General features: G+C 46.8%; 1 protein-coding gene across 1 annotated transcript in view; it reads left to right on the top strand.

Annotated features, from left to right (window-relative positions):
• The window catches only part of LOC145358544 (F-BAR domain only protein 2-like), a 57,853-nt gene that overhangs the window by 17,933 nt on the left and 15,597 nt on the right, over window positions 1-24,323 (top strand). The window contains exons 2-19 of the mRNA XM_080212693.1: window positions 4,065-4,156; window positions 4,608-4,679; window positions 5,787-5,928; window positions 6,082-6,234; window positions 6,664-6,768; window positions 8,525-8,623; window positions 10,187-10,283; window positions 10,453-10,497; window positions 12,547-12,619; window positions 13,637-13,661; window positions 15,110-15,167; window positions 17,383-17,561; window positions 18,139-18,163; window positions 18,602-18,664; window positions 19,383-19,434; window positions 19,760-19,848; window positions 22,504-22,908; window positions 23,823-23,935. Coding sequence (XP_080068819.1) covers window positions 4,065-4,156; window positions 4,608-4,679; window positions 5,787-5,928; window positions 6,082-6,234; window positions 6,664-6,768; window positions 8,525-8,623; window positions 10,187-10,283; window positions 10,453-10,497; window positions 12,547-12,619; window positions 13,637-13,661; window positions 15,110-15,167; window positions 17,383-17,561; window positions 18,139-18,163; window positions 18,602-18,664; window positions 19,383-19,434; window positions 19,760-19,848; window positions 22,504-22,908; window positions 23,823-23,935 — 1,887 coding nt within the window. The remainder of the gene's footprint in view (window positions 1-4,064; window positions 4,157-4,607; window positions 4,680-5,786; window positions 5,929-6,081; window positions 6,235-6,663; window positions 6,769-8,524; window positions 8,624-10,186; window positions 10,284-10,452; window positions 10,498-12,546; window positions 12,620-13,636; window positions 13,662-15,109; window positions 15,168-17,382; window positions 17,562-18,138; window positions 18,164-18,601; window positions 18,665-19,382; window positions 19,435-19,759; window positions 19,849-22,503; window positions 22,909-23,822; window positions 23,936-24,323) is intronic.

A 24,323-nucleotide genomic window follows, 5' to 3' on the forward strand; every position in this document is an offset into this window, starting at 1 on the left:
AGGAATGTAAGGAGACCATTCAGCCCCTCCAACCTGTTCTACCATTCAATGCGATCATTGCTAATCTGGTCATTACTTCTGTTTATTCGCCTTTACCATAACTCTTAATCCTCTTCCCAACAACAATCTATCAATCTCAGATTAACTCTAGTCGACCCCCAGACTCAATGGCAGAGTTCCAGATTTCTACTTTGTGTAATGAAGTGCTTCCTGATGCCACCCCTGAACAGTCAAACTCCGATTTAGGATTATGCTCCCTTGTGATGGACTCTCTGACCAAAGGAGAAAGATTTTTCTCTCTCTATACCCCATGAATTCCTTTGATCATCTTCAACACCTGTATTTGATCTCAGTCTAATGTTCAATGCTCCAGGAAATAAACAAGACTAGTCTATATAGCCTGCCCTCATAGATTAACTCTTGTGGCTTTAGTAAATTTAGTCTGGCTATTAATTGCCACTAATGACCAGTGGAGGGAGGGAAAGATTAAGGAATTGTGGAACTGGATTATGGCGTAGCATCTGTTCTTGATTCTTGTCCACTTTTCTCTGCATATGGCTCTCCGTCTGTGTTGAGAAAACTTTTAGCTTGCAAGCAAGACATTCCTGATGACACGATCATTGTTTGATGTACTGTTTACAGGAATGTGCTAACTACTCCCAACTGTGGATATCAAGCCAGCAGGGCTAAAAGAAGAGGTGACAAGTTGTGAGAAATCACAATTCATGTCTTTATTCTTCACTCTCCTCCCTACGTTCCTCCCGATGAGTCTCGGAGATGAGTGGGAGCACAGAGTGCTGCTTCCTCAGGGTTTGATGCTGGGATCACTGCTTATGATGAATTTGCATCAAAGGTCTTGATTCAGACACTCAGTACAGAACGGTCAGATGATACCAAATGAGGACAGAAGTAAAATCAGAAATGTAATTGTACGATCTTGGACAAATTGTGTTAATAGGTGGAATAGTATCTGAGAATCAAACTCGAGCAGTATAAGGCATGGGAGGGAGGCGTGAGAAGTACACTGAGTGTGACCAGTATCGAAATATCAAACCTGGTAAAGTCTCTGAGCCATGAGCTGGTGATGTCCAACGAACGCAGAATATCACACGACAAAAATCAGTCTAATCTGGATCTCCGGTTAGAACAGGAGAATACAAACTCTGCGCAAACTGAACACCGTTCTGCTCAGATCCACCTTGAGAACCATATCCAGCTCTGATCTCTCGTTTCTGGCAACATTCAATTGCTGGAGTCAGTGCAGAGAGGAGCCATGAGACTAATTTAATGTTGTAGGTCTGTGTGATACCCTGGTCACTGTCTGAGGCTGAACCAATCTTTGTGTCCTATCTGACCTGGAGATGAAATCCTCCCATTCAGGAAGAATGCCTTCTTTCTAACATTGGCAGTCCCTGTCCATGCCTCAGCACATTTTTATTTCAGGAGATGTTGGGCATCATTGGATTGGCCAACATCTGTTGTCCATCCCTAATTGCCCTTGAGAAGATTCACTGCCTTGAACTGTTGCAGTCTGTGGTGCAGGTACACTCTCAATGCTGTTGGGAAGAGAGCCTGTTTGTCCATTACTGCTTGACTTGACTATTCCAATGGGCTCTTGGCCCCCTTCCACCCTCCGTAAACTTCAACTTATCTTCTGCCCACGTCCTGACATGTCCAAGTCCCATTCATTGGTCACCGCTGTGCTCATTAACTTGGGGCACAGCAATGCTTCAACATTTTAATCTTCTCACATGTTCACATTCTTCCATCTTCTCTGTGCTCCAGCCCACAACCCTCTGAGATCTTTGTGCTCCTCCAATTCTGGTCTCTTGTGTGTCTCCATTGTTAGTGGCTGTGCCCTCATCTCCCTGGGCCCTATGTCCTGGAATTTCCCCCCCCCCCCCTACCTTCTCTACTTCCATGACCTCAAAGACACTTCTTAAAACCTACTTCCTCAACTAAGCTTTTAGTTACCTGTCACAGTGTCTCCGTACGTGCATCCATGTAACATTTTGCTTGACAATTGTTCCTGTGAAACACTTTAGGTTTTTTTTACTGTGTTAAAGGTACTATATAAATACGAGTTTTTATTTGATATTTAATCACTTCATTATCAAAGAGATTATGGCAGTAAACTTAGTTGAAAGCTTCATCCATGCACAATGTATCTGTAAATCTGAGATTGGTGGGAAGGAAGCCATAGACATGGACCTTCAGCCTTTGGGGAAGAGGTGGGGGAAAGGAGAGAAGCTCAAGTATCATGAGGCAGAAGTTGGCTCCACCACCAATTTGTCCCTGTTTTCCACACACTGCTGTCCTGCCTACAGCCTTGAGCTCCCTGCCAACCCAGGCTGCAACCCGTTGTAATCCGAGAGCTCGAGGTTAAAGGAGAGGCCTTGCCGCAGAACAGAGTTCAAATCTAATCTGGGCAATACATCACAATGGATTTAGTTTAATTGGCCCATTGAAGGGTTAAAGAGGAGGCGTTCACAGTTACTGATTTCCTTTAATTTGGGTTTCTGCACCTGGGAGGAAGTGAGGTTTGTGGTTCATTTCTCTCTCGTTTTAAACTTCTGTTACAGTTCTTGTTTTGATTGGAACTAAAAGCTGGGATCAGTAAAGGATGTCAGATAGTCTGGCCTGTCCCACACCAATGTAAGAAGTCTGATAACACCAGGTTTAAGTCCAACCGATTTTATTTGATAGTAAACTCAATATAAATCGGTTGGACTTAGACCTGGTGTTGTGAGACTTCTTACTGTGTTTACCCCAGTCCGACGCCGGCATCTCCACATCATGTCTACACCAATGTAACAGATTCTGCCTCTAAAGTGACCTCGCAAGTCGCTTTCCTATATTAAACCCACTGCTAGTGGGTTCAAGAAGGTGACCCACCAACACCATCACAGGGTGACTTCTAATGCATCTTGTCAAGGATGTCCACGTCAAAGAGTTCATTTAAAAAAAAAATAAATCTTGTTGGGGAGTTGGTACTAAAATTGAATTTGGAAATGCTCGAGCAGAAAGCGGCTCCCAAGAAGGTGTCAAGATTTCTTTGAATAAGAAGTCAGCAAAGGCTAGCAGGAGAGGAGAGGGAGAAATGTTACTTCATCTACATCAACAAAGTTCACCCAGACACAACCAGCATCTCTTCCAGGGCTCTGACTCCAATGGTAGCTGTGACTCAGTGGGTCAAAGTCCAACTCTAGAGACTGGTGACAGTCTAGGCTGGTACTCCCAGTGTCAGGACTGAGGGGCTGCTGCACTGTCAAGGTGCTGTCTTTAGGGTGAGATGTTTGTCTGACGCCATGTCTCCCACCGGGGTGAATGTTAAAGATCCTGTGCCCACTATTCTGAGGAAAAGCAGGACAGTTCTACTTATTGGCCTGGTCAACATTCACCCCTCGACCAACATCACTGAAATCGGAACTGGTCAGTACCTCAGTACCTTTTCCCGGGATCTTGCTATGCACAACATGGCAGCTGCATCTCCCGCACTCCAACAGTGACTATACTTTGAGTGTATTTTCATCGGCTGGAAATGCTCTGGGACATCCTGAGGTTGAGAAATGTTGGTCTGTTTTCAGAAGCATCTTGATATAGTATTTGCATCCAGCCTGACCCAGTCCAATAGGCATCACATGATCAGCTCCCGAGAGACACCCCCGGTGCTGCTTGTGGTGGGAGCCGGGAGAACCAGATTGGAAAACGGGCCACGGAGCAGTGAAAGTGCCACAGTTCTGAATGCAGACCCAAACGCCCTGTCTCCAACACAGCAGAGTTTACTCCCTTGCTGACAATCTCTTCCCACCTCTCTGCCTGTATCCTGATCCCTGTTCCTTTTTCTTCCCCTGAATCTGTGGAGAAATGCAAATTTACTTCCTGCCCTCCAACCAGATGACACTGTTCAAGAGCTGAATCTCTGGATATTTAATCACTGACCCTCACCTTGAATCGTTTCTTCCAGTTTGTTTTGTTGGTTTGCTTGTCTCGGCCTGTTCAGAGTAGGTGTAGGTCTGTGTAATCTGGGGTTCCGTTAACACTCCTCTATTTACCATTAACAGGGCGAGAAAAACAATGGTTTTGACATCCTTTATCACAACATGAAACATGGGCAAATCTCCGTCAAAGAGCTGGCTGACTTTGTGAGGGAAAGGTAAGACGTGGTCATTAGTCCCTGAGAGATTCCACACTGGCTCACCTGATGAAGGGGCAGCGCTCTGAAAGCTAGTGGCATTTGCTACCAAATAAATCTGTTGGACTTTAACCTGGTGTTGTGAGACTTCTCAGTGTGCCACTCCCTATGTCAGTGTTACCAGTAAATCTGGTCCATTATTGGATGGATTGCTTGTCAAGGTTTCTCCTCAGAAGGTGCATCATGAGGATCCCACAGTGCTTTCACTTCAAATATCCTGTAAATGCTGGAAGATCATCTACCCCAGTGAGAGTCAGTGTGTGCGTGTGGGACCCGTACCCCAGTGAGAGTCAGCGTGTGCGTGTGTGGGACTTGGATTCCTATAGCATGATGCTCTTAACCAATTAAATGTCCAGTATTTTTATTTAGCAATTTATTTTCCCAGGATTTAAATGTTGCTGTCTTCTTGCAGAGCACTGATTGAGGAATCTTACTCAAAATCCATGTCCAAGTTGGCCAAGATGGTGACCAACAGCTCACTGGGGTAAGTTCCATGTTGACAATGCCAGTTTCTCTGTCTAATATAGGGTAAGACAGAAGCCTTATCTCAGGCACATAGGCTGAGGACTCAGTGTTGTATTTACTTGGCCTCTCCCTTTCCCAGATGTGTAAAACTCTCAGACAGACTGGCTGCTGGTCACATTAACTTATCAGGTTCTCCCACCTTTTGTTTTCCAGACCTTTTTGTCTCCTACACTCCAAAGAACAAAGTCCTAGGCTGTCCAAACTCTCCCTATAACTCAGTCCCTTGAGCGCTGGCAGCTTCCTTGTAAATCTCTTCTGCACACTCTCCAGTTTAATGACATCTTTCTAATAGCAAGGCGTGAACTAGAAAGGCGACCAAAACTGAACACAATACTCTGGGTGTGGCCTCACCAATGTCCTGTACAAGTGCGACATAACTTCCCGACTTCTATACTTAGTGCCCTGACTGATGAAGGCCAAAAGCCGCCTTCACCGCCCTATCATCCTGTGACTCTACCTTTAGAGATTGATTCAGAGATGAGAGTGTCGCTGGGGCAGCATTTGTTGCCTGTCCCTAATTCCCTTTGAGTCAGTGGCTTCTACAGATGTTTCATTTTTGATAGTCACATATAGGCCAGACTGGGTAAGGACAGTAGATTTCCTTCCCTAAAGGACACTCGTGAACCAGATGGGTTTTTACAACAATCGACAATAGTTTTGTGGTCCCCATTAAACTTTTAATTCAGAGTAGCAGAAGTTCAAATTTCACTATCTGCCTTGGTGGGATTTGAACCCATGTCCCAGGTAGGTACCCTGGATCTCTGGATTAGGTCTTGTGACAATGCTACAACACCACTGCTTCCAAGTGAGTTGTCTGTGGATTCATTCAACTGGAAACTGAGTTGTGTGTGGCTGTAGCGCTGTGGTCAGCATGTGAACTGAGTGCCATGGCTTAAGCACCGTGGCTTGACTGCTGTGGGTCCGTGTGTGGACCATGGGTCAGCGCCGCAGGTCAGTGCCCTGAATCGTGGCAACGTTAAGGCAGGACGTGTTTCCGAACTGTTGAATTTAGATTCTAGCTGCAGCCAATCAGATGCAGAAGTTTAACAGCACAACTCTTTTTCAGGACCTTTGCTCCGATGTGGGAGGTGTTCCGGAGCTCCGCGGATAAATTGGCACTTTGTCATTTTGAGCTGGTGAAGAAACTCCATGATTTGATCAAAGAAATAAATCGCTTCAATGAGGAACAAATCAAAATGCATCGCAAGGTAACTGTCTGTGTCTGTGTCTGTGTCCTATTGGGAATTATGAATGATGTGCCTGCAGTTTGTCCCTTGGGGATATTTTGTATAAATCGGTTGGAATGTGACCCATTAAATATCTTCTTTTTTTTTTGTGTCTCTCTCTCCTGTCGTGCCCAGACAAAGGAAGAGGTGTCGGGCACTCTGGAAGCTGTCCAGAATGTACAATCCAGCGTCCAACTCCTGCAGAAATGCAAAGACAATTATCACGGCAAGTGGCAGGAGTGGGACAGGCTGAAAAAGGATGGAGCTTCTCAGAAAGAGATCGATAAGGTAACTGACGAGGATCCCCAGCATTTCAATGGTTAACGTATCTGACTTCCTCAGGCATTGGCTCTCACTGGGGCAGGGTTAAACTGAGGCCTGGTTCGCAGATGAGCTACAAAAAACAAAGTGCTGGAAAATCTCACCAGGTCTGACAGCATCTGTGGGGAGAGAACAGAGCCAACAATTCGAGTCTAGATGACCCAATGTCAGAGCTCTATTCTCTCCCCACAGACGCTGTCAGACCTGCTGTGATTTTCCAGCACGTTCTGTTTTTGTTTCAGATTCCCGCATCCGCAGTATTTTGCTCTTTATTTTATTGTAGAGGAGCTAACTTTATCCAGGCCAGTGAATGCTCCGATTCTCACCTCCGGGATGGTGCATCTTTCCTTTGCTGTCTTGCTGCCATCACTGATTAATCCTACCCCTTACTCACAGGCTGAACTCAAATCGAAGAAAGCGGCAGAGAGTTACAAGGCCAGCATCGAGAAATATCGCGGCGCTCGTTCGGACTATCAACACAAGATGGCAGAGGCTGCACAGGTTGGAGTGAATGACACCAAATTTGTTGGTGGGGGGGGGGGGGGAGTGGAGAGGTGCGAGGGGTGATCATTAGACAGACAGGAGACCTGTAACAAAATCCAAGGAGGGCATTAATGAATTTGCAGAAGGGGCAACTTATTGATAAATTAATTTCAACACCGATAAATGTGAGGTGGTACATTTTGTTCAGAAAAATAGCACGGTCACTTATTACTTGAAAAGTGAGTGATTGGGGTAAGGGTGGAGAAACAAAGGGATCGCTCAATACAAATACATCAGTTACAAAAGGTTAGCAATGTCACTAGAACACAGAGCAAACCAAGCACAAGGCTTCATTTCCAGAGGGATAGAGCTGGAAAGTTGGGAAGTGATCGTAAACCTGTTAGACACAGAATACTAATCAATGTGCACTTGTTGTCATAGATTCATGGACTCCTACAGCACAGAAGAAGGCCATTCAGCCCATCGAGTCTGCACTGACTACAGTCCCACCCAAGCCATATCCCCTTAATCCCGTGCATTTACCCTAGCCGCTCCCCCTGACACTAAGGGGCAATTTAACATGGCCAATCCACCTAACCTGCGCAACTCTGGACTGTGGGAGGAAACCGGAGCACCCGGAGGAAACCCACATACACACAGGGAGAACGTGCAGACTCCACACAAACAGTAACCCAAGCTGGGAATTGAACCCAGGTCCCTGGCACTCTGAGGCAGCAATGGTTGCCACCGAGCCGTCCCACTTCTGGTTGTGATATTATAAAAAGGACATTGAGGGACTGGGAGAGGGTGCAGAGATTTACGAGGATGATATCAGAAATGCCTGGGTTTCCATATCGGGAAAGGATTGGCAGGTTGTGTCTCTTTTTGGAAAGAAGAGGCTGGGGAGTGAGCAGTAGAGCTCACTAAAATTCTGAATAGTTTTGATGGAGTAAACACAGAGAGAATGTTTCCTCATGTGGAGAAGAGCAGAACTTGAGACCATCAATATAAAATAGTCACCAAGAAATCCAGTCGGAAATTCAGGGGAATCTTCTTTACCCAAAGAGTGAAGAGAATGTGGAAGTTGCTCCAGTGTCGAAGGAACCAGTCACTTAGATTGGGATCACACTCTCTAACCATGCAGATGCAGGAAATTTGGCTGAACGTTGAAAATATACAGATCGAAATGTAATTTTACTTTGGGTGTGGAGTGAGATGGATTTGGGAAAAACAGTAATGGCTTGAGCCTCCAGGGATGAAACAAAGTTTGGAAAATGCAGAAGAAAATTAACTGACTTCAGTGAGAGAGGAAAACACCTGGGGGAGAGGACCCTGGCAGAACGAGGCTTGGCGTGCAAAGCCCTGCACTTGGTCCTGAAAGGATTATCCAGGATCTGGACAGGGTGGCACAGTGGTTAGCACTGCTGCCTCATAGCACCAGGGACCTGGGTTCGATTCCAGCCTTGGATCACTGGAGTTTGCACATTCTCCCCATGTCTGTGTGGGTTTCCTCCAGGTGCTCCAGTTTCCTCCCACAGCCCAAAGACGTGTGGGTTAGGTGGATTAGCCATCGTAAATTGTCCTTTTTAGTGGATTAGCCATGGGGAATGCGTGGGGCTGTGGAGTAAAGGTCCTGGGAGTCGATGTAGATTTGATGGGCTGAATGGTCTCCTTCTGCACTGTAAGGATTCTGTGATTCTGATTCTCTAGAACTATTCCTAATCCTCGTTTTGGTTGCTCCAAAATTTCAATCACCTGATCTGTGACTCTGCAGAAATTCCAGCAAGTTGAAGAGATTCACCTGAGACACATGAAGGGGTTAATCAAGTCGTACTCCCACTCCATTGAAGATACGCATGTCCAAGTGGGCCAGGTGGGTGCTCGGTGCTGCTGAGACTGAGCTAGAATTTACAAGTGTGAGGAAATGTTATTGAGAATAAAAGTTGGAACTAGAACAAAGAAAATTACAGCACAGGAACAGGCCCTTCGGCCCTCCAAGCCTGCACTGACCATGCTGCCCAACTGAACTAAAACCCCCTACACTTGTGGGGATCATATCCCTCTATTCCCATCCTATTCATGTATTTGTTAAGATGCCCCTTAAAAGTCACTACCATATCCACTTCTACTACCTCCCCCAGCAACGAGTTCCAGGCACCCACCACCTTCTGTGTTTAAAACAAAAACTTGCCTCGTATATCTCCTTTAAACCTTGCCTCTTGCACCTTTAAACCTGTGCCCCCTTAGTAATTGACTCTTCCACCCTGGAAAAAAGTTTCTGACTACCCACTCTGTCCGTGCCTCTCATAATCTTATAGACTTCTATCAGGTCACCCCTCAACCTCCATCATTCCAGTGAAGACAAACCAAGCTTCTCCAACCTCTCCTCACAGCTAATGCTCTCCATACCAGGCAACATCCTGCTGAATCTTTTCTGTACCCTCTCCAAAGCTTCCACATGCTTCTAGCAGTGTGGCAACCAGAATTGAACACTATATTCCAAGTGTGGCCTAACTAAGGTTCTATAAAGCTGCAACGCGACTTGACAACTTTTAAACTCGATGCCCTCGATTGTTAGAAGGAAAGTTTGCGCCTAATAGAGTTTGGAAGATTAAAGAATGATCTGACTGAAGGTGGATCGAGAGAAACTGTTTCCTCTGTCTGGGGTGTGGGTGGGGGAGGGAGAGAGAGAGAGAGAAACCAGAACAAGGAGATGAGAACAAGCCTGTTCAATGATGATAACAGGAAGCATTTTTTAAACAACACTGTCTTTGAAATGTGGAACTCTCCTGCTGCCCCCACCCCGCCCAAGCTGCTTGAGGCTGGGGTTCCATTGAAAATGTCAATGTTGATATTGTTAGATTTGTGTTGAGTAAGGGGACTATGGGTTACAAAACCAAACCAGTTGGATGGGGTTAAGGTACAGATCAGCCGTGATCTAATTGAATGATGGAGAGGTTTGTGGGGCTGAATGGCCTCCTGATCCTAATCTTCAACTGCATGGCCACTATCTCCTCTTCCCATTCACACTTGTTTTAGGAAAATCCAGAGAAACGAGTAAATTTATAAAGGAGAATGAATGTGGACTCAGGGGATGCAGTGAAAGGAACACAGACTCTGGTAGAGGTGATGTGCAATTTGATATTATAAATGGAAGTTTGGGGTATTTGATGGGAGAGTTAGGCTAAGAGGTAGTGAGCCACGGGAACATCCACAGTGCTGTTGGGGAGGAAGTTCCAGGATCGATCCAGAACAGTGAAGGAACAGTCGAAATATTTTCAAATCGGGGTGCCGAGTGAGTTGGAGGGAAACCTCCAGCTGGCGGTGTCTCCATATATTTGCTGCCCTGGTGCTCCTAGATGGTAGAGGTCACTGGCTTGGAAGGTGCTGCCGAAGGAACCTTGGTGAGTTCCTGATGTGTTCTTTCTTTATTCAGGTTCATGAAGAGTTCAAACAAAACGTGGAGAATATTCGTGTGCAAGATCTGATCCAGAGATACGCTCTGACCAAAGGGACTGGCAAAGAGAAGCCAGGTAATGGGAGTATATTCCCAGAGGAGAGGTGGGTGATGGGGTGTGTGTTCCCTCTCTGGAGGGAGGGTAAGTTCTCTCTGCCTCGGAGGGTGTAGTAAGTGAGGTGAATAAGTGTTGGAGTGAGAGTCTGGCTTCAGTCTGACTCCTGCCTCTGTGCTCTCATTTCCAGGAGCCATCGAGTTTGAGGAATGTAGCCCTGAGCTGGTGTTGGAAGGTGAGCTGCTTCTTGCTGTGTTGCTGTTCTCGGGATGCCGACAGTCTGGGTCCATTTCCACTGCCAGGGACCGAGCTACACACAAGGATGCTGTGCTGTATCACAGCTCACTGTCACCGAGGCATAGAAACAAAGAACGTTGGAGCTGGAGTAGGCCTTTCAAGCCTGCTGCACCATTCAGTATGACCATGGCTGATCCTTTATCTCAATGCCATACACCTGTCCTCTCCCCCGTAGCCCCGACACCTTTAAAGTCTAGAAATCTATCTACTTCCTTCTGAAATATATTTTTGACCTCCGCAGCTTTCTGCGTTAAAGAATTCCATAGGTTCACCACCCTCTGAGTGAAGATGTTCCTCCTCATCTCTATCACAAATAGCCTATCCCATGTTCTGAGACTGTGACACCTCATTCTGGACCCTCCAGCCAGAGGAACCAATGTCCCTGCATCCAGTCTGCCCAGTACTCAGAATTTTACACATTTCAATTAGATCCCCTCTTATTCTTTGAAATTTCAATGAATACAGGCCCAGTCGCCCCAGTCTTTCCTCATGGTGAACCTTTGTTACACTCCCTCTCTGGCCAGTGTATCCTTTCTTGGATAAGGAGACCAAAACTGCACACGATACTCCAGGTGTGGTCTCCCCAAGGCCCTGTACACCTGCAGTAAGACATCCTTGCTTCTGTACTCGAGTCCTTTTGTGATGAAGGCCAACATACCATCTGCCTTCCTAACTGCTTGCTGTCAGTGACTGGTGTAGAAGGACACCCAGGCCTCTTTGTACATCAACATTTCCCAATCTGCCATTCTGTCTCTCCATCCAAAGTGCGTGACCTCACATTTATCCACATTATGCTGTATCTGCTATTTACTCAATCTGTCTAAATCAGCTCGAAGGCTCTTAACATCCACCTCACCACTCAATTCCCAATGAGTTTTGTGTTGTCAGCAAACTTGGAAATATTAGACTTGGTTCCCTCAGCCAAATCATTGATTTATATTGTAAATAGTTACAGCCCAATCACTGATCCCTGCGGGATCCCACTAGTCACTTTGAAAAAGGCCCATTTATTCCTACTCTCTGTTTCCTGTCTGTTAAATAGTTCTCAGTCCATGCCAATATCTTAATCCTTTTTGCACACTAACCTCTTATGTGGGACTTCTTCAATACCTGGAGTATGTTAACAATACTTTTATCTTTTCATAGAATCACAGATTGATACAGTGCAGAAGAGGCCCTTCAGCCCATCGAGTTTGCACTGATCTCCCTCTCTGCTCCACTCCCTCTCTCAAGCACTGCTTTTCACTGGAGAACAGAATCCCATGGACAGGCCTCTGCATGTTGAATATTAGCTGAATATTTAATCACAGGGGATTCACTTGGCCTGTCAGCAACCCTCCAGACCTCCCACTCCCTCTCCCTCTTCCCCTCCCACAGTTCCAGCAGCTGTTGGCAAGTGACCTGGACCAGGAATTCTCAGGAGATATATCAGCGATTTGTACCTCAGTCTCCCTAACCCAGGGAGCTGGAACCGTTTCAGCCTTTGTTTCCCTGCTGCAGTTATCAGCAGAGGCTGACAATGAACTGACCTCCGAGCTGGTCTGTGAGGCAGGGCCACACAGTCATGGGGTGAAGTGGGAGTTTGAATACCGTTTAACTGTGATGTGAGGCAGAACTTTGGGGCAGCTGATTGTGAGATTATCAAGGATCCAGAGCGCACAGTGGTTAGCACTGCTGCCTCACAGTGCCAGGGACCCTGGTTCAATTCCAACCTTTGGTCATTGTCTGTGTGGAGTTTACACATTCTGCATGGGTTTCCTCCCACAGGCCAAAGATGGGCGATTTAAGGTGGATTGGCCATCCTAAATTGCCCCTTGGTGTCAGGGGGATTAGCAGGGTAAATATGCGCGGTTGCAGGAAGAGGATCTGGGTGGGATTGTGGTTGGTGCAGAGTCTATGGGCCTCCTGCACTGTAGGGATTCTATGATTCTGCTCAGTCTGAAAGTTGCGTATGAAGAATTATGACTTCCCCCCTCTTGTGAAACAGCTCCAAAGAAAAGCAAAAGGAAATCATTTGTGATCCCGGGACTCAGCAAGCGGGAAAAGGATTCTGATTCCACGTGAGTTCCCTGTTGGTGTCATTTTGTTCAGTATCGATGGCTGGGAGTCTGGGACACTGGGCCCTGCAGTTAATAATAAAACTCCAAGTGAGGACAGGCCACTCGGCCCATCGGCCTCATTCTATCCAGGGACTGACCTGCTCGCATCTCACTTGTAATTTTCATTTGCACCCTCATGCGTTCCTGATTAAAAATCAATCTAAATGTTAATATCTCGAATATCTCAATTTCCATCCTATTCTAAAAGGAATTTTGCTCTGCTTCCTTCTTCACCTTGAGCTTGGAGAGAAGTGCGAGAGTACAATGTGAGATGGATGCAGTTGGTTTTTGTGACAGGAGAGTTATAGGACAAGGAGGGGTAGCTCCTTTAATCTTCCAATTATACTTCATTAGTATCCCAGTCCCACTCAGGAGATCCATAGAAGCACTATCAGAATTAGCTTGCTCTATGCTCAAAGACAGCTCCTCCTACAGCCCATGTAGTATCTATCCTACCACAAACTCTCTTCACCCATTTCATCATCTCTGACAGTTAGATCCTAATCTGTATCTCAGCAAACTTTGCTTCGTATACTTTCATCAGTTTTTGTTGGGTGACAGATATCAATCTGGAGCGTCAAAGTTCCTATTGACCCTCAATGTTGACAGTCTTTTCATGGAGAGATCCAGATTTCCATTTCCCTGAATCAATTCTTCACTCAAAGCCTTTTCTGCCTTATTCTGGATTCCTCCTTTAGAGGAAAAGGTTTCTCTGTTCCCTGTCAAATCCACCAGATAGTGAGTCAATTATGTATTTGTGACCAGACAGGTAAAGGCCACTGGGTAGGGGGTAGGGGGTGGGGAAGGGGGTTGGGCGAAGAGGCTGTGTAAACTGGGGAGCATGAGGTGATGATGCATGGGCAGTGGGGGAGGGGTGTGGGAGATCATGAGGAGATAGAGGAAAGTTGGGAGCATTTGTGGTGCCATTTGACTGAGTGTTGATATAATTAGTAACTCTCGTATTTTCTGCTGTTTCAGGGGCTCCCCAGATGCTGACTCCATTGTGAGTATAGACACACTCTCCACTAACACAGTGTGACACTCTCCTCATTTTGCTCCCATCTCCCTTTGTAAAATTGGGTTTAGTTAACTATGTTGCCATTGCATGTCAATGTGTAACAGCAACCATTGGGTAGTGAGCTCCATCATTTCTGTGCCATCGTTGAAGGTTGGAGATGCTGGCTCTGGTATCTTATTCAAGTGGCTATTCTTCCTATTAGAGTCTAAGTATTAAGAATTATTGTGATATTCAGCTGCCATGATTTACCAAAGCCGTTATTTATGTCAGTTACTGCTGTAGCCTCTCCCACTACTGAGTTCCATCATTGCCTCTGGTCTCTTGTTTAGAGTACTGATCAGAAACCCCAAAGTATATTTTGAAGCCCGACAAGACAGCTTTCCTACTTTGGCGTTAGTGTGAGGATAAGATGTTTCACTCCAATGTGATTCTACTGACACACTAGCAAGCTTTTGTCAAAACAAACTTGATTTAACAATACAGTTTAACTATAACAAATGAATTAGCTTAATGTGTACCAATTAAAATACTTGAAACGTGACAAGATACAATTCTTAACTGCTAACCTGTCTCTATTAGTTCCAATCAAGCAATATTCCTCTTATAGACTTATACTCTTCAAAATCAGTTAGCAACACAAAGCTTATGTGCTGGTATATGGGCTACCGGTCCTTGAGCTCCCTCTGGGGAGAGACCTATTTCTCTTAGCAGATCTCAAACAGCAGCCTCCAAGGAGAGTGTGTCTTGGTCCTCTTGGAACTCAGCAGTAACTGCCTGCTTTTCCCTGTAAGCTTAGCTCTTCCCCTTAAGCACATGACTCTGTCAATCAACCTAATCAAAACCTTGCTCCTAAATCCCCAGGGGAAAACCCAAACTGAAAAATGCATGAATTCAAATTAAAACAAACACATCCCTATCATTAGCCTGCATTCTCAGCATGTGAGCTGCCTGTTGCCCAGACAAATTGGCACCATGTAAAACAGAGTTGAGTTTTAAACATATCCTTTACAAGAAACCATGATATAGATATCCTTCCTTTAAGAAATATATTATCACACTTGGTTAATGTTGCAGATTTTAATACCATGATGTACAAAGATGTGTGAGATTAAGTGGATTGACAATGCTAAAATTGCCCCTTAGCTGACACTAGGGTAAATACATGGGGTTACAGAGGATAGGGCCTGGGTGGGATTCTGGTCAGTGTATACACGATGGGCCAAATGGCCGCTTCCTGCATTGTAGGATTCTATGATGATTGTTTAATTGTCAGGGAAGAGGTTTCAGTACCTGTAGTTTGTGCAAGGGCTTCACATGTTACTTTAGGCCCAACAGTGCAGGATACGGCCTGGTTTAGATACCAGACCGGGAAGTTTGAGTAACGGGATCAGACTCACGTTTGCAACTGTTTCTAAAGGTGTTCTGTTTTCCAGAATTCTCCTGAAGTGGATGAAGAAGGTTATAGCATCAGGCCTGACATTGTCCAGAATGATATCCTTGCCTCTGTCTGTCCTTCCCAAGTGAACGATTCCATTGTGCTCCGGTGTTCCGAGGGGCCCGCTTTCCTGATCTCCAGCTGGCTTCAGAGACGGGAAGGGGAAGTTTCTCCCATAGGGTCTCTATCTGAAGATTGTAACCAGTATCAATACCTACTGCCTGAGGAATGGAGTATAAAATGCAATATAGGAAAGGCAGCAGCCAATTTATGCACAACAAGATCCCACAAGAAAAGATTTAAATAATCAGGGAATATTTTAGCATGAACTGAGGGATAGATATTGATCTGAGGACAGGAGAGCGAACTCTTTGAAATGGTGTCATGGGATTGTTTACACCCTGAGAGGATGGACAAGGCCTCAATTTAATCTTTCATCTCAAAGATGGCACCTCTGGCAGTGCAGGGCGTCCTCAGTACTGCACTGGAATGTTAGTCTAGATTTGGATGTCTTGAGTGGGGCTTGAACCTACAAACATCTGTCAATTAAGCTGAAGCTTAAAGCATGAGGTAAACTTTGCACACCTTGGACAAGCAGGATATTATTTAATAACCAGTCAAATTCTCTGGTAGCCAGGAGATAACTTGGTGGCAAAATACCAGTGTGAGGGAGGATGGCCTGTCCAATGGAGTGTAGTCATCTGAATGGTGCTACATGGGCCAATGACAGCAAGGCTGCACTACCAACACTTCCAACTCCAAAACGATCCCTGGGCTGGACTTTATGGGGCGCCATCGTCCACCCCTGACCCCAGATAAAGAGTTGGTGAGGAACCCACTGAGGAGAAAGTGGCTGTCCTGCTCAACGTGGTCAATTGGCCATTAATAGGCTGAGGGGGGCAGGATTTCCACCCCTCACAGACGTGAGGGTCAGCAACCAATGATAAAATAGTGGCTGCGGCAGGATGAGGTCCTGAAGTGGTGGTTAATTCATTTACAGGCCTCACTAGGCCCAAGGGTGGGGGGGCTGATCATCACCTCCCCCTTGTAAAATTTTGTACAGGTGAGCGGTGGGTTGGTCTGCACCAGGAAGGTCCCATTGAACCCATTCACCTTCAAACCTGTCACCAGGTCCACATCCACCATGTTGGGTGGCACCAAAGGCTTGGCTGTTATGGGGGGAGTGGGGAAGTGAATTGAAAGAATTGACTTTGACAGCTAAATAATAGCCAATAGAGAATGACTTTGTCAAAGAGTTAATGTTCACTGCTGGGGGTGATGGGGGCAGGAGGAGAGGATGGACAGATGTGGAGAGGAGGAGAGGTTGGGCAGGTGGTGGGTGTGGGGAGGATAGAGGTTGGGCAAGTGGTGGGTGTGGGGAGGATAGAGGTTGGGCAAGTGGTGGGTGTGGGGAGGATAGAGGTTGGGCAAGTGGTGGGTGTGGGGAGGATAGAGGTTGGGCAAGTGGTGGGTGTGGGGAGGATAGAGGTTGGGCAGGTGGTGGGTGTGGGGAGGATAGAGGTTGGGCAGGTGGGGTGTGTGGAGGAGGAGAGGTTGGGCAGGTGGGGGGTGTGGGGAGGATGGAGGTTGGGCAGGTGGGGGGTGTGGGGAGGAGGAGAGGTTGGGCAGGTGGGGGGTGTGGGGAGGAGGAGAGGTTGGGCAGGTGGGGGGTGTGGGGAGGAGGAGAGGTTGGGCAGGTGGGGGGTGTGGGGAGGATAGAGGTTGGGCAGGTGGTGGGTGTGGGGAGGATAGAGGTTGGGCAGGTGGGGGGTGTGGGGAGGATAGAGGTTGGGCAGGTGGAGTGTGTGGAGAGGAGGAGAGGTTGGGCAGGTGGGGGGTGTGGGGAGGATAGAGGTTGGGCAGGTGGGGGGTGTGGGGAGGAGGAGAGGTTGGGCAGGTGGGGGGTGTGGGGAGGAGGAGAGGTTGGGCAGGTGGTGGGTGTGGGGAGGAGGAGAGGTTGGGCAGGTGGTGGGTGTGGGGAGGAGGAGAGGTTGGGCAGGTGGTGGGTGTGGGGAGGATAGAGGTTGGGCAGGTGGTGGGTGTGGGGAGGATAGAGGTTGGGCAGGTGGGGGGTGTGGGGAGGATAGAGGTTGGGCAGGTGTGGGGAGGAGGAGAGGTTGGGCAGGTGGGTGTGGTAATAACAGTGAAAGAAGCAAAGTGTGTGTGAGGGGAGTTATTGGGATCAGCGCACTCAGTATTAGCCAATCCACTCTGGTGTTGCTGCCCAGCCTGTTGCCCAGTTCCATTGGGAATTCCTTGACTTCTCCGAACATGAGAGGGAGAACCAGCCTTGTTCCTCCAGTGATTCTGACTTTGATGATGACGAACCCCGAAAATTCCATATTGAGATCAAGCCAGTGACAGTGAAAGACTGGAGCCACGACCCAGTGACCTCTGTGGAGCAACTAAGGGCGTCGATTGGGAATATCGTCCTTTCTTCTCAACCAATGGTAAGCATCTTGCTGCCCTTTTGGATGGAGTGTCATTGAGAGGGTATGGCAGCCAACATGACTAACAGTGGTGGGGGCAGAGGCTTGGGAGGCAGGGCATGGTCGGGGGGAGGTGGGATTTCTGGGGGCAGCAGAAGGATAAATGTGAATTGGAGAAAAGAGTTTGCTAATAACCATCTAGTCCTGAAGCATGCTCTCAGGTTGGAGTTAACTAGTCAGTAGTGAACAAAATAAACATTAGTTTTTATTTAAAGTAAGATGTTGTGTTCTGGGTGGGGTTGGAGAAGAGCAAACACAACACCTGACATCACTGTTCATTCAAATATTGAACCATTCCCAAGGTTCCATGTGATGAGACGCAGAATGCTTTATGGGAATCCTGAACTCCCCACTTTTCTCCACTTGAGTCAGGAATTTTCTTATGAGAATTGGAATGTTCTTCGGGGGGGGTTCCTGGGGTATGAGGCCTGTTGGGGAGATCGACCAACCTTGGAGTTTGCAGCAAGGAAGGTTCTAGTAAGTAGGATGGACTCGTTCCTTGTCCAAACTCACTCGTTGCTTCCCTTTTGTTTTACAGATTCCATCCAAAAGAAATTCCACGAGTAAGTGTTTGTCAACCTAGCACTAAGATTTGGCATCTGTGATAAAGGGAAAATGTGTGCAGGAGAGTAGAACCAATTGGATAGCTCCTTCAAAGAGCTAGCACAGATATGATGGGCTAATGGCCACCTGTGCTGTGTGTGTGGGCCTTTTTGGTTATAGCGCCTATGCATGTCATTGTGTTGTAGGGATCCAGGTGTTGGGATAGACAGTGGATAAGGGTCACAGGAGCATGGGATGGGGTCAGTCCCAGCTGTTTCTGGGAACAGGAACAGTAGAGAGATAGTTCCCTGTTCAAACAAGAAGCTGTGATGAAGGACTCTAATGATAATCCTCGGCGCCTCTGCCCAGTACCAGCAATTGCTGTTTCCATCGTTCTGTATTATTATTATCTGGCATTCCCCACACGTCCTTTTATCTCTGACTGTCTCTCTGTGTAGGGCACACGATCCAATTGGCTCCCTTGTCAGTGGATGGAAACTCTGAGGCGATTTGCCCAAGAGGTAAGGTGATGTCTTGTTAACAAATTCTCAGCGTTTCCGCAGCCATCCTGACCCCAAATCTCCAGCCTGAATCGTTGAAATGTTAAACTATTCCACAAAACCTCTAACTAGAAACAAGATTGGTCACAAGGTCGCTATTCTGTTCCTTTATCAAGCTGGATCCCGCAGTTCTCCAGACATGATCTTGTCCGGCAGTTACTGGGGGAGGGGGGGGTGTTTTGCTCTTTCCTGATCTGAGTAACGAAACTTAAATGGCACTATTAACGTATCTTCCTAATGCCCTGTTTTGTACAGCCAATTCCAGACCTTCCCCTTTGTTATTTATTGGGCTTCATCAACATCCTGGCACAATATTTCACTTTAAAACAGGCTCCTGTACAGCTTTTTGAAAGAGTTGGCACAAGGACGATGGACCGAATGGCCGCTTTCCATGTTGAGAGCCTCTGTGGATTTTTCCAGTGTTATACTGTGGGGGTGTGCATGCATGTGCCTCTTCAATCCATCTCTCTGCACTGCTGTCAGGTAGCTGACTGGCTGCACACTCACCGCTCTGCTGAATGACCTGTTCAAATCCCCCCAGAACCAACTATTCAGTCAGTGGTTTTTATCCTCAACTTTAAGACTGTTGTATGTTGGTGAGCAGACTTGGCTGTAATTCTGTTGCTCTCTGCTTCTCGAATGGACACTTGCTGATTTGGGGTTTCTGTGTTTGCTCCAGGTGTGGAAGCAGCACCATTCCGATTCACCGCTCCGAGCTCCGAGTCAGGCAGGTATGTGACCTGCGAGGGGGATATCTTGAGTTGGAGCTTTATTCTCGCAGTTTGTGTTAATGATTTCAGGAGACAAACTCGTAAGTCACTTCCCCATCCCGAAATTCTTTCCCTGGATCTGTTCTCGGCAATGTCCTGATCTCTCATTCCTGGAGTCTCCAGGGCAATCCTGGAGCGTTGGTAACCTTTTCCTGCCCCCCACACGTAATGGTCCTCTACTCACTCTAACCCCTGGGGTTTCGGTTGTTGTTTGTGGGTACTAGAATTTTCTGGTCCTCGTTTGCTATGTCATTTTCACCCCTTTTCTCCCGTCCTCTTCCAGCAGAACCACTGTCTCCCAGAATGGTGTTGGCTTTCTGGATCCGCTCTTTGGGCCATCATTAGACTCCATGTTTGAGAAGCCAGGACCCACAGGTAATGGGGTTAACTCTGTCTGAGCTTGCTCTCGCTCTCTCTCATTCATTCTCTCCTCTTCCTGTTTGTTTGTGCAGGCGTATGGGGGGGGAGGGAGATAGGCAGGGGAACGGCACTAAGCCAGATGCTTGTTTGGAGAGCTGGTGCAGACATGATGGGCCAAATGGCCACCTCCTGTGTTGTAACAGTTCTGTGATGTTACCAGTTGTAGAGAAGACCAAATCAGGGGCCATAAATAGAAGATAAATTACTAATAAATCCAACAGCAGAACCTTCTTTACCCAGAGAGGGGTGTGAATGTGGAACTCTGTCCCACAGGGAGTGATGATGCCAATAACCTATTTAAGAGGAAGCTGGACAAATCCATGAGAGAGAAAGGAATAAAAGGTTTGCTGATTGGGTGAGATGAAGAAATGGAGGAACATAAGCACTGACAGAGTTGAGCTGCATGGCCTGTTCCTGCAGCTTAAACCACAGCACTGGTGTGGATTCCAAGATCTCATTTTGTGACGTTTAGAATCATAGAATTCCTATGGTGGAGAAGGGAGCCATTCAGCCCATCGAGACTGCACCAACCAAAATCCCACCCAAGCCCTATTCCTGTACCCCCCATGTTTACCCTGCTAATCCCCCTGACACTGAGGGGCAATTTAGTATGGCCAATCAACCTAATCTGCACATCTTTGGACTGTGGGAGGAAACTGGAGTTTCTGGAGGAAACCCATGCAGACATGGGGAGAATGTGCAGACTCCACATAGACAGTGACCCAAGCTAGGAATCGAACCCAGATCCCTGAAGCAGTGAGGCAGCAGTGCTAACCCACTGTGTCGCCTTTGAATTAATGGCTAGCAGACTGAAGTAATCATTATAAATGTAAATTATAAATGATAAAATCCTATCTGTCTCTGGTCCAGTTTTTCTCCCAGTGGAATCGAATACAAATTTATTGAATTGTTAAAGAATTAGTGTGAATTTTATAATGGTAGCATCCCTGCCTCCTGACTAGATCCCAGCTTCGAACCCCTCTCAGGGCAGCCCTGGTTAGAGAAGAGCCGGGCTCCAGCTGGGAATTCTGCCTCTGATTACAATAGGAATCTCGTGTCTGGGTGCGAGAGACACCTCCGAGCTGCACCTCATGGCTGAGCTACAGTAGCCCAGGCAACCTTTCCACCATCTCCGACTAACCCATGTTATTGGCTGTGGTAAAGATGGTCACAGCCCGATGAGGTGTGTTTGCGCCTGTTCATCAGTCTGAAAATCCATGCTCTACTTTGCAATGATCACCCAGGAAAAAGCATGAAGATACAAAAACTCTGCACCCATACTGACACAAACTCTTCCATTTTATTTATAAAAAAACCCTTCTATATTTTTGTCAGACGCAGTAGTCAGTCTGCCTTGTTATCACAATGGAAGTTGAGTAGAATGGCGTCATCTGGGACTGGGACACACACTCTCTATATCGGTGACATTGTCCAAAATACTGGCTAAGAGACTTATTTCTTCTACCCAATGACAATTCCAGTTTTACAATGTTTTTTCTCTATTTTGATGTGGAGCAAATAATGCAATTAAACTCTCAAAATCATTGTTTGTACCTTTTTTATGCTCCATCTATTTGATTCCCTCCCCAAATATTTTTCTCAGTATAGAATCCCTACAGTGCAGAAGGAGGTCATTTGGCCCATTGAGTCTGCACCGACCACAATCCCACCTGGCCCCATAACCCCATGTACTTATCCTGCTAATCTCCCTGACGCTAGGGTCAATTTAGCATGGCCCATAAGCCTAACCCGCACATCTTCAGAGTGCCGGAGGAAACCCATGCAGACATGGGGAGAAATGTGCAAACTCCACACAGTGACCAAGTCAGGAATCGAAACCAAAAGAGAGAATGCTGGAAAATCTCACCCAGGAATCAAACCCAGGTCCCTGGCGCTGTGAGGCAGCAGTGCTAACCACTGTGCCGCCAGTAATTCTCTGAAATACACAACATCTGACCAAGATGAGTTGGTTCAAAGTTGTATTTTGTTCTGCTCCTGAATAGAGTTCGGCCAGATCTTAACGTCACCAGAGAGAAGTTGTTTCGAATTCGGGTTCAATGCTGGGAACTTCGAAGATCTTAAAGCCTGGATTGGAACTTGCAAAATGTCTGTTATCGTGCAATGTTGGGAGGGTTGACAAATCTCACTAAGGCAGTTAACAAATAACAAGTAATTTTAAATATTCATTATCAGGATTGGGCCACAGTGGCATTTACTGCCCATTCCTAATTGCCCTTGAGAAGGTGGTGGCGAGCTGCCTTCTTGAACTGCTGCAGTCCATGTGGTGTAGGTACGCCCACAGTTCTGTGAGGGAGGGAGTTCCAGCATTTTGACCCAGCAACTGTGAAGGAACAGTGATATATTTCAAAGTCTGGTTGGTGAGTATCCTGGAGGGAAGCTTGCAGGTGGTGGTGTTCCCATGTGTCTGTTGCCCTTGTCCTCCCAGGTGGTAGAGGTGACGGGTTTGGAAGGTTCTGTTGACAGAAGCTTGCAGAGTCGCTGCAGTGCATTGTGTAGATTGTGCGTTGGTAAAATGAATGTTTAAGCTGGTGTCTACTTTTTTAGTACCAATGGCTTGTTCTTACTAAAAGACTTCCCTCCTTTTTCCAGGCCAATGTGACCAAGTCAATGTGAACCCTCTGTCTTTGGGCGCTCCAACTGGCTCCAACGGACTCGAAATTGTTGAAGATTCGGGTCTTGATTCTCCTTCTTTCCCAACCACTGACGGTTCCTCGCCGTCTCCGGAATCCAGGCCTTGGACCCCCCAGACTGTTACACCTCCGATTTCCCTCCCACTCAGCAACACCTTCTGCCCAGCCTGCAATGAAACTTCCTTCCAGCCTGTTTGTAACCAAAAGACAAATGAGCAAATCTTCTCTGTGGATCATCTCGATGGAGACCGAGGCCATAATACTACTGTGACTGACAGTGAGCTGTCTCCTGTGGACTCACAATCAGAAGCTAATCTCCCTGTTCCAGGTCTCCATGCGTTAGCTGCTGCCACGACTACCACAGGTCTTTGCATTTTATTTCTTGCTTTCGTTTTCCTTGATCAACAAAAAAAACACGCTCTTCCATTGTCACCCAGGGTAATGTTCAGTTATAGGCTGGTTCCAATCTGTTAGTGGCCAATGATGAGGAACAAGAACCCCACTGCCTCGTTCAGAGGTCAGTGGCCATTGTTGTACCCCAGATGGTAAACCTCACCTCCAGCCATCCAGTCTGGTTAGTTTAGGGATTTGTGAAGGGGAAGAAATCTAGTTTCCTTTGCAGTGCCTCTTCCATGACGGAATGGGTGAGATACTATCCCCTCACCTCTGCTCAAATTCATCCACGTTTTTGAATACAATCACTGCAGGCATCATCTTGTCAATCTCTCTCTGCCCAGAGAAGGTGGCAGTGAACTGTCTTCCTGCCTTAATCCAAGTCCCTGTTGTGTGGAATCCCAGTGGATCAGGTTTGACACTGAGGAGTTTGCAACATGAAAGGACAGTGAGGAGGTGACCATGTTGATTGGGATTGGATCCACAAGGGGAGAAATGACCGATGTTTGAGTCTGTGTTAGTCTGTTGCAAGTACCTGATCTAAAGGAGAAGGGCTTACTCAATAAAGTGTTGTGACTTCAGGCACCCAGTGTTTCATCACATTTTCAAGACAGGTACAGCACGGGGTTAGATACAGAGTAAAGCTCCCTCTACACTGTCCCCCATCAAACACTCCCAGGACAGGTACAGCACGGGGTTAGATACAGAGTAAAGCTCCCTCTAAACTGTCCCCATCAAACACTCCCAGGACAGGGACAGGACAGGGACAACACAGGGTTAGATACAGAGTAAAGCTCCCTCCCACACTGTCTCCATCCAACACAGTATATTGTTATATCAAGGTATTCAGTTGGGTTGAATGAATGTATCTGGTTGTGTCCACAGGAATTGCCAGTGTTCAGGCTGAGAGCTCAGTCAGAGAGACGGCCTTCGTTCCTCCTCCACGCCGCCACTCAAAAAAGAAACTTTTCCACATTCCATTGGAAGGAACGGACGCAGTACGTCTGATCTCTGCTGTTCACTCATTTCCACTCTGCAAACAGCTGATCAAAGTTTAGAAACTCGATGAGTCAAATCCTTTCTCTTTCTACAGAATCCCAATGCTCAAAATCCCTTCCTATCCATCTTTGTGCAAATTCCCAATGCTGACCCTTTGTCCAAGGACACTCCTGTTGCCACAGAGACAACAAATTGTGACCTCCTGGGTTTGAGGGCACTATTACAAGGCAATGTCTGTGGTCGTTGATTCCAAGCCCTCCAATTTGTACTGAACTGTTCAGCTGCTTGATGGGGATTAAAGGAGAGAAACTGTCTGAGGAACCTTTTGATGAATCTCAGCTCAAGTTGGTTTGTCATCCACTGCCTTAGCTCCCATTTTAAAAAAAA

The sequence above is a fragment of the Carcharhinus amblyrhynchos genome, chromosome 26 (assembly GCF_965287045.1).
Source record: "Carcharhinus amblyrhynchos chromosome 26, sCarAmb.v2.hapA, whole genome shotgun sequence".
Taxonomy (NCBI): Eukaryota; Metazoa; Chordata; class Chondrichthyes; order Carcharhiniformes; family Carcharhinidae; genus Carcharhinus; species Carcharhinus amblyrhynchos.